Below are 10,488 nucleotides of genomic sequence, written 5' to 3' on the forward strand. Positions count from 1 at the left end.
ATGGGTCCTCAGAGGTTAGTCTTGGTGTCCTTGGATAAAGAGCATGAAGCAAGGGTGGCTGAACTAGAGTTTGAACGCAGATGCTCTTTCCACTAAGCATGCACCTTTCCATTAGATAACACCTCCCTCTTACCCCAGATAAGCCGCTCCAGTGCACCACTTCCTGGAGCATAAACATACCTTAACTACCACTTGAGTGTCCTTGTGTAGTGTTCCTACCCAGAATGTGCTGTTCCCTTTCATCTTCCTCTATTGAATCCCTCCCATTCCTCAATTCCTGGCTCCAAATGCCTTTGGAAGATTCTGCTCTTATGCTCCCACTGGAATGAATATTTTAGTACCACTTGTCTACTCTGCAATATAGTCGGTCCTTACATTATTTTCTTCTTCTGATAGACCAAACTCTTTAAGAACAAGTACTTAGTCTTATCTATTTCTAGATTCCTCACATTACTCAGAAAGTTATTTCATAAATGTTTGTGGAGCTGATTTCTTTGTGAAGCAGGTGTGCCCTTTCATTCTGTTAATATACATTAGAAAACTAAATCTTTTGAAAAGTTGTGGTATGCACCCCTAAGAGCAGTAACGGTTCCTAGAAACTTTAAAAAATGCTTAGAAAATGATTTATTATAAATTGTCTCCCCAATAAAATGATTGACTAGCTTAATTATACCATTAAAAGAGAATCAACAGTGACCTTGTTCTAACAACTGCCACTCTAGTACTATATCTGTCACATAGTACTATGATAAAATGACCTAGAAATAACAAAGGATACAATTGATAACAATTAATAAAATTGTGGAGTTTCAGTATTTAAAAGCATGCACATTAAAATTAAATTATTTTGAAGATCAAAGAAGACTTTCATCATACTGAATATTAAGGAATAAATAGGAAGTGTGATGACTCAGGTTTGCCCTGAAGAGGATGGGCCATCAGTTGCAAATTGGGGAATTTCCTCTGACATAATGGAAGATGAGGGTGCATAAGTTCTCTAGTGCTGTGATGATATAAAAAGCCACTGGAACACTTCATGAGGCACAAACCTTCAGAGACAGCAGAGGACACAAGCTACTAGGACAAGAGCCAGCAAGAAACCACGAGAAGGAACCATCTCACTGTGTGTAAACATGACTTCCAAGCTGGTTCTGGCTCTCTTCGCAGCCTTCCTGCTTTCTGCAGCTCTGTGTGAAGGTAAGAACATCTTTCTGGCCTACAGAGTTTTCCTGTGTCTAAATGTGATCCTCAGATAGCAAAGCTATTTTTTTTTTTTTTTTTGAGACGGAGTTTCGCTCTTGTTACCCAGGCTGGAGTGCAATGGTGGGATCTCGGCTCACCGAAACCTCCGCCTCCTGGGTTCAGGCAATTCTCCTGCCTCAGCCTCCTGAGTAGCTGGGATTACAGGCACGCGCCACCATGCCCAGCTAATTTTTTGAATTTTTAGTAGAGACGGGGCTTCACCGTGTTGACCAGGATGGTCTCGATCTCTTGACCTTGTGATCCACCCACCTCGGCCTCCCAAAGTGCTGGGATTACAGGCTTGAGCCACCGCGCCCGGCCCACAAAGCTATTCTTAATGCTTTGATAAAAAACATCCTTTTAATTCAGAAACAGAAGATAATCTTAGCAGTCAATTAATGTTAAATTGAAGATTTGTAAACATTATGTCTGTATAACACTTAGGAAAGTATGAAGTTTGATCAGTGTAGATATTCTGCTTTTATAATTTATACCATGTAGCATGCATATATTTAAAATAAGTCAGTAATTTATGGTGTATCCTATCAAGAGCCACAGTTAGGTATATTATCTACTAATATTGAGCAAGGTAACTCAGACAATTCTACTCCATGTAGTATTTCATTGACAAGCTTCAGACTTGTCGTTAATTCCTGTTCAGTTTAAAGACACCCTAATTATATGCCAAGTCTGTACGACTTATTTATATATTTCTATTAATTCTTTCTGAAGGCAATTTCTATGCTGAAGAATCTTAGTTTGCCTACTATAAATAACACTGTGGTACCACAGTGGATTGTGTGATTTTGACTGGATAAAAATACCATGAGGATGTTGATATTGTACAAAGAGAACTTTAACTCTTTACATAGAAAGTCATTCAGTGTTGTCAGTTATGACTTTTTTAAAACAAAGAACAAAATTAAGGTCAAGGGCTAGGAGAATATTTGGCTTTTAATGTCAGGAATGAGTTTACTAGAAATATGAGGCTTCCACACTCTCCAAATTGTCATGTTGGAATTAAAGAGGAAATAGCTGGCACAGCTGTGCCTGTTGATAAAATCAATCCTTAACCACTTTTTACCCCAACAGGTGCACTTCTGCCAAGGAGTGGTAAAGAACTGAGATGTCTGTGCATAAAGACGTACTCCACACCTTTCTCGCCCAAATTTATCAAAGAATTGAGAGTGATTGATAGTGGACCACACTGCACCAATACAGAAATCATGTAAGTACCTTAAAAAGTGATTAGATATTTTGTTTTAGCAAACCTATAATTAAGGAAGGTGGAAATATTTAGGAAAGTTCTAGGTATTAGGATTATAGTAGTAAGTGAAACAAAACAAGATAAAAGTATTTGTCTACATGACATTTAAATATGGTACCTTCCATATCTACTGTAAATATTATTTTGGACTTAAGACTTTATGCCTGACTTAAGAAATCATGATTTGAATGGAAAAACTAAATATTAACTTAATTATTTCTCTCTTATTTCAGTGTAAAGCTTGTTGATGGAAGAGAGCTTTGTCTGGACCCCAAGGAAAAGTGGGTGCAGAGGGTTGTGCAGATATTTTTGAAGATGTAAGTTATAAATTTTTAAATTTAAATTCTTCATTTATCCTGAGACATATAATTCAAAGTCAGCCTACAAACTTCTTTCTGATGCTAAAAATCTTTGTTAGGTATCTGCCGTTTTGGTTAAAAAAATTGCATCAGTAGTCTGTTGTAGTCATGATCGGAAAGACCATACATAATTTGTCCAGGAAATTCTGGGTTTATACTTGTGCCCTATATTCTTAGTAAAGTTCCTTGTCACTCTCAGCAGTGTCCTGTTTTGGATGACAACTTCTCTACTCTCCCTATTTATAGTGGAGAATACAGAGCATTTCTAACACATGAACGTCAAAGACTATGTTGAGTTTTCATGGTTACTACTTTCCTTCTTAATATACTTCATCTTTAAATTTTTTAATTTAATTTTATTTTAGGGCTGAGAGTCAAAATCCATAAAAAACAATTCATTCTTCATGGTATCCAAGAATTCCTCAGTGAAGATGTCAGTGAAACTTCAAGCAAATCTACTTCAACACTTCATGTACTGTGTGAGCCTGTTGTAGGGTTGCCAGATAAAACACAAGGTGCCTGGTTAAATTTGAATTTCAGGAAAACAATGAATAGTTTATCATTGTACCATGGAATATCCAGAACATACTTATATGTAAAATATTATTTGTTTGAATCTACAGCAAACGACAAATATTTTTTAAACATAAGAGTTTTCCTAGACATTGTATAGAAGAATATACAAACAGCAAAATGGTGGTCAAGAGCTAAGAGAATATCTGAACTTTAATTACAGAAATTGAATGGATTTGCTAGAATGTGATGTTTCAAGCATCACGTGAAAATGATGGGACAATTAATTTTGCTATAACGTCAAATTTATCTGGAGATCCTGGATATTTTTTCTGTTAAATCTGGCAACCCTAGTCTGATAGCCAGGATCCACAAGTCCTTGTTCCATTGTCCTTGGTTTCTCCTTTATTCTAAGTGGAAAAAGTATTGGCCACAATCTTACCTCACAGGGATGTTGTGAGGACATGTGGAAGCACCTTAAGGTTTTTCATGGTAATATAAATTATTTTCAAGTGTAACTTATTTATCTATTTATTATTTATGTATTTATCTAAGCATCAAATATTTGTGCAAGAATTTGGAAAAATAGAAAATGAAGAATCATTGAATAGTTATAATGATGTTATAGTACATTTATTTTATTTTAGATACTAAATTATGTTTTATTAGAGAACTTTTGATCAGGGTTTTCAGATTAAACAAACAAATAAACAATTGAACACCCAGTTAAATTTTCATTTCGGATAAACAACAAATAATTTTTCAGTATAGGTACATTATTGTTTATCTGAATTTGTAATTGAACTAACAATCCTAGTTTGATACTCCTGGTCTTGTAGTTGATACTCCTGGTCCAGCTGTGTTATGCAGAACTTTGTTGAATTATGGAATAATGAGTTAGAATTGTATTAAAACAACCAAAACTCCACAGTCAATATTAGTAATGTCATGCTTGTTGAAAATTATTTATTATGTGCAAATAGATTCTTATAATATTATTTAAATGATTGTACTTTTAATACCAGCTTTATATTTTTAACTTTAAGATGCTTTTATGTATTTCCCCCAATTTTTTTTCTACTGTTTCTGATTGTATGGAAATATAGATGTAAAAATAAAGCGTTTAAAATGTACTTTGTTGTCAAAGTAATCAAGTGTTTGTCTTTTTTTTTTTTTTTTTTTTTAGTTTTAGCTTATTGGGAATCTCTTTGTTTATATTTAAAATTACACTTTGATTTAGAAAACATAAATGTTTCCCCTTAGTATTTTGTTTACTGTGTGGAAAATTACAAACTTTTATTTTCAGAAAAACAGGACTCCTTTCCAGAAATGTATTATAAACAGTAGTGTCCTCCATAGAATGTTAGGAATGTTTTCAACTCCCCACTGTGTACTACTTTGCTAATAAGGCTGTCTTCAGATTTTGATTAACCAGTTTGCATGGCTATACACTTTAGCATAGCTGGATCTATAAGAGGAAAGAGAGCACATATTCTAAGTCGTTTATTAGTAACTTAGGAGTAAAACTGACACAGGTGGGGCAAAGAAGTTTAAAATATGGTTAAAGACTGAACACATTAGCAAAACAAATCAAACAATACCCTGAGAAGTAAAAACATAATTAACTAAAACATTCAGTGGATAAATTTTATAACAAATTAGACACAGTTGAAAATAAAATTAGAAAACTAGAAACTAGAACCAAAGAGCTTTATCTGGAATTCTTGTAAGAGAGATAATGAGGTAGTAATTTGGAAAAAGAAGACAAAAGGCATGGAGGATACCGGTGTAAGTTCTTATAGATGTCTAATTGGATCGTCACAAGCAGAAGAGAGAGGAAAGGGTCAGAGACAACATTTGAAATGACAATGGCCAAAATCTTTCTGAAAATGATGAAAAATAAGAATCCATGTTTCAAAAAATCCAATTTACCAACATTTATGTTTACATTCCTACTCAAAAAACAAGGATTTTAGAACTTTCACATTTATCCACCTTCTAGCTCATATGCTATTGTTTCTGGGTATTTTAAGTTCACTTCTTTTTAAGAGCTTCACAAGTCTGCTTGTATGTAGAATGTAGATTTACCTGCATATTTACCAATTCATTTGTTTTCTATTCTTTCTTGTATTATTCCTCAGGCCTTTTATATCAGTTTCTTTCTGCCACAAAGACATCCTTAGATTTAGTTCAGTGATGGTCTGCTGATGACAAATTTTCTCATTGGTTGTCCAAAGAAAGCTTAATTCCAAGTTTATTCTTGAGAGATATTTTTGCTGGCCTATGTTCAATTTATCAGGATATTTGTCAATTGTAAACTTCTGTGCACTTAATAAAAGATTCTCAAAATATATAATGTATACATTCTTATAACTAGAAGGGGCAACATATAAACATACCATCTCATTAGGAGACTTACAATAAACTCTCAGTAATCGATTGCCCAACAGGCAGAAAGCAACATGGGCTTAGTCAATTTTAACAGCACATTATCAAGCATGACCTAAGAGATATGTATAATCCACAGTGCATAACAACTTTAGGATACATATTGTTGTGTAACTCCCCATTGACAGGACTGGCACCATAATTTGAAGAGTATAAAGCAAAATAAAAATGTAGGAACTCATGTTCAAAAATTGTTAAAAATTCAGTAGTAATAGTTGTGATAGCAAAGCAATAATCAATGCATGGAACCCTTTTGAACATGAGCCTTGTACAAGTATGCAGGTCACATACCCATGAAGCATGCAGGTCACATACCCATGAAGTAGACTTTCCCTGTAGAATATTTATGAAATTTAATCACATTCTGAGGCATAAAACAAGTCTCAGCAAATTTCAAATAATTGAAGTTAGATAGACCACATCATCCAAATATTTTCAATTAATTTAGAATTCAACCACAAAAATATAAGTAGTAAAAAGCCCATGTGTTTGGAAAACAATAAACACTTCTAAATAAATTGTCTAAAGAAAATCCAAATGAAAATTCAAAACTTTTTAGGATGCAATTACATAAATGTTGGTTATCAAAACGTGTGCAGTAGATAGAGTTCATAACATTCCAAGAGATGTTCATGCTCTAATCCCTGAAACCTTTGAATATGTTACCTTACACAGCCAGAGACTTTGCTGGTGTGATATGTTAAAGATTTCAAGATTGGGGATTATCCAGTGGTATCTGTGTGGGCCTGATGTAATTGATGTAATCATAAGGTTCTTTATGAGAGGGAGTCAGGATGGTCAAATACAGAGACGAGATGTGGGAGAAAAGAAATGTTACAAGGAAAAGCCCAGGAGTCAAATAATACAGGTGTCTTTAGAAGCTGGAAAGGCAAGAAAATGGATTCACTCCTAGAGGCTCCAGAAAGAACACAACATATCTATACTTTGAATTGAGAACTTCTGACCTTCAGAATGCTAAGATTTATAATAATACATTGGTGGTGTTTTATGCCACAAAGTTTATGGTAACTTTCTTTAGCAGCTGTAGAAAACATAAAATGTTTCACGAAATTAATTTAATATTGCTAGTATCTTATACTTATTTATATTACAAAAAAAATAAGGGTAGTAAAATAATGAAGTTAGAAAAGTCATAAAGAAATGATCAATCATTAATAAATCAATGGGATTTACACAAGTTGGTTGTTTTTGAAAGATTAATAAAATTGATAAAATTAATTTGAAAATAAAAGAAACTAAGATTAACACTAAATTTGAAAACAGATTAATGAACATATTTTATAATAGCATATTTCTAAATATAACTCAGGAATTTAAAAAATCTGTAGAATTTATTAACAATCAAGGACATATCAATCAATATTTTAAAATATTTCTACTAAAAAAAATAAGTAAGCCACATAATTTTATCACAATTCATTTACAAAAACACATTATAAAATTTTTTAAGAAACACAATATTAACAAGATAAAAACAATGCTTAAAAATGTTAATGCATTTTAATGCCCATGTGTTTGGAAAACAATAAACACTTCTAAATAAATTGTCTAAAGAAAATCCAAATGAAAATTCAAAACTTTTTAGAATGCAATTATATAAATGTTGGTTATCAAAACGTGTGCAGTAGATAGAGTTCATAACATTCCAAGAGATGTTCATGGTCTAATCCCTGAAACAAAGAAATGTAAAGCAATTACAAAGAAATGTAAAGCAATTTAAATAACTGAAGATCGATTAATGAAATTCACTATATTAAGATAGTAAAGGAGAGAAATATTGCTCATTTCAGTGAGTTAAGAAACAACCTGAGATATGGCTTAATAACCAATCATGTTAAAGGAAAAAAACCTCTAGGAATGAGAATCACTTGAATCCAGAAGGTGAAGGTTGCAGTGAGGCAAGATTGCGCTACTGCACTCCAGCCTGGGCAACAAACTCAGTCTCAAAAAAAAAAAAAAATTACAACAAAGCAACAAAAATCATGGCATACTCAAGATTTAAAGTTTAATTTTAAAATGGCAATATTTACAATAGAAACAAAACAGGTTTCATTATCACCACTTCCATCCATTTCTTTATTGAAAGTTCTGGGCAATGCAGGGAGATAGAAACAAATGTATTAAACAGTAATAACTGGGAAAGAAAACAATGAAAGAAAAATAATTTGTAGGTTATATGATTGTAAAGGTAGATCTCAAAAGAATATACAAAGAAAATTGATTAACTTTAAAAAATTTTACTGGGTATGAAAACAATTTATAAAAACCAATTGCTTCTCTGTACACCAGGAACAATTAGAAAAGGCAGCTTACAGCATATGATGTAAATTAGCATCATTACTTAAATCAACAGAAAATAAATCTAACAAAACTGTATCAGAAGTTTGTGAAGAAAACTATTATACTTTATTAAACACCCCAAGATTGGAGATTGTCCTACAGAAACCTTGGAAGACAACCTAGGCAATACCAATCCGGACATAGAAATGGGCAAAGATTTCATGACAAAGATACCAAAAGCAATATCAACAAAAGCAAAAATTGACAAATGGGATGTAACTAAACCTTAGAGCTTCTGAGCAGCAGGAGAAGCTATCAGCAGAGTAGACAGACAACCTACAGGATGAGAGAAAATATTTGCAAACGATGCATTTGACAAAGGTCTAATATCCAGCATCTACAAGGAACTTAAACAAATTTGTAAGAAAAAGACAACTCCATTAAAAAATGAGCAAACGACATGAACAGATAATTTTCAAATGAAGACATGCTTGTGTCCAAAAATTATATGAAAAGAAGATCAACACCACTGATCATTAGAGAAATGCAAATCACAAACACAATGAGATACCATCTCACAGAAATCAGAATGGCTGCTATTAAGAAATCAAAAAACAGATGCTGATGAGGTTGTGAAAAAAAAAATTAATGCTTCATACCGTTGATGGGACTGTAAATCAGTTCAATCATTGTGAAAGGCAGTATGACGATTCCTTGAAGAGTTAAAAGCAGAACAACCATTTGACCCAGAAATCCCATTACTGCATATATACCCAGTGTAATATAAATCATTCTACCATAAAGACACATGCACATGAATATTCATTGCAGCACTATTCAGAATAGCAAAGACATGGAATAAACCTAAATGCCCATCGATGATAGATTGGATAAAGAAAATATGGTACATATACACCATAAAATACTGTACATCCATTAAAAAGAACGAGATTATATCTTTTGTAGGAATGTGGATGGAGCTGGAGGCTATTATCCTTAGCAAACTAATGAAGAAATAGAAACCCAAATACTGCAGGTTCTTACTTATAAGTGTAAGCTAATTGTGAGAACTCATGAACACAAAGAAGGGAACAACAGATACCAGGGTTTACTTGAGGGTGGAAGGTGGGAGGAGGGAGAGGAGCAGAAAAGGTAATTATTAGGTACTGGGCTTAATACCTAGGTGATGAAATAATCTGTATAACAAAACCCTGTGACAGGAGTACACCTATGTAACAAACCCACACATGTACCCCCAAACCTAAAATAAAAGTTAAAAAAAAAAAGACATCAAAGGAGACCTAAAAATAAAGCAAATATAACAAGTTGTGTGGATTGAAAATAAATCTTGTAAAACAGATGTAACTTCTTCCCCAATTAATTTATAGATGCAATGCAATTTTAATACAATTTCCAAAATCTGTGTGTGTAACTTGTCAAGACAATTCTAAAATTTGTCTTGAAGTGAAAGGTTCAAGACTATCTGAGACATCTTTAAAGAAGAACAAGGTGAGACATACTCTTATTAAAGCATTGGGGTCTCCTTCCCAGTAGTCTTTAGAGGAAATTATAGCTGTTGGCCTTGATGGAAAGAGTGAGACTAGGTGGCTTATTTAATTGATTCAAAGCCAATAAATCTATGTGAAACTCTGGTGTTAGTGAGACTTCTAAAGACTTCAAGAAACACATAGGCTAGAATACTTTCATTAATCGGTTTTGCACATTCCAGGTGACCTGAAGTCACAAAGAGTTCTCTTTTTCTTTCATGTTTAGAAAATATGCTAAAGGACATTTAGAGTGAGGAAGAAAGTCCTCTCTTGTTTTCTCACTAGTTCACACTGCAACCTGCTTTTCCTATGTCACTTAGCTTCTTACAATTGCTCTGGGTATGTACAGTTGCTATTATCTCTCTGGTCTCTTATAATTCTCAGCGCATATTAACACACAGGTATTCAACATAATAGAATCAATGAAAGATTTATAAGTGATGCACCAGCAGGAAACAACTGAAAATTCCACCTCGCATTCACTGTTCAGAAACAACTTCATTGTTTTCCTTTAGAGGAGGGTTTTTTCCTCCCTATATTTCTTCTTATCCTATGTTGTGGGGCTTCTTTTTCCTCAGAGTTCTGCCTAAATTTTATTTCCATAGTCTCCTCTTCAAATTAAAGATCCCTTGTCCCACTCCCATATTGCACTGTCTCATCTTGTGTATCTCATTGATAAGTAAGTAAAACAGATAGAAAAAAGTAAGTTTAATAAAATGTTGCTAGAAAATATACCAAATTTCTTTGTGTGAAAGTTGATCATATGAATTGGATCATTTTTGTCACTCAACTAAAACAGAGTTGAGAGGCC

The 10,488-nt window shown here is 33.3% G+C and overlaps 1 protein-coding gene across 1 annotated transcript; it reads left to right on the plus strand.

Annotated features, from left to right (window-relative positions):
- The first annotated feature begins 967 nt into the window (after window positions 1–967).
- CXCL8 (C-X-C motif chemokine ligand 8) lies at window positions 968–4,531 on the plus strand. The gene is made up of 4 exons (XM_032260987.1): window positions 968–1,197; window positions 2,335–2,470; window positions 2,743–2,826; window positions 3,234–4,531. Exons 1-4 carry the CDS (start codon window positions 1,134–1,136, stop codon window positions 3,253–3,255), a joined length of 306 nt encoding a protein of 101 aa, XP_032116878.1. The 5' UTR covers window positions 968–1,133; the 3' UTR covers window positions 3,256–4,531.
- The last annotated feature ends 5,957 nt before the right edge of the window (window positions 4,532–10,488 follow it).

Source organism: Sapajus apella, unplaced genomic scaffold (genome assembly GCF_009761245.1).
Source record: "Sapajus apella isolate SASKATOON/1434 unplaced genomic scaffold, GSC_monkey_1.0 scaffold121, whole genome shotgun sequence".
Classification (NCBI taxonomy): domain Eukaryota; kingdom Metazoa; phylum Chordata; class Mammalia; order Primates; family Cebidae; genus Sapajus; species Sapajus apella.

Coding starts and splice junctions, on each gene's coding strand:
- CXCL8 (XM_032260987.1), top strand. CDS start 1,134: ATGACTTCCAAGCTGGTTCTGGCTCTCTTCGCAGCCTTCCTGCTTTCT. Junction 1,198..2,334: donor TTCTGCAGCTCTGTGTGAAG/GTAAGAACATCT, acceptor TTACCCCAACAG/GTGCACTTCTGCCAAGGAGT. Junction 2,471..2,742: donor TGCACCAATACAGAAATCAT/GTAAGTACCTTA, acceptor CTCTTATTTCAG/TGTAAAGCTTGTTGATGGAA.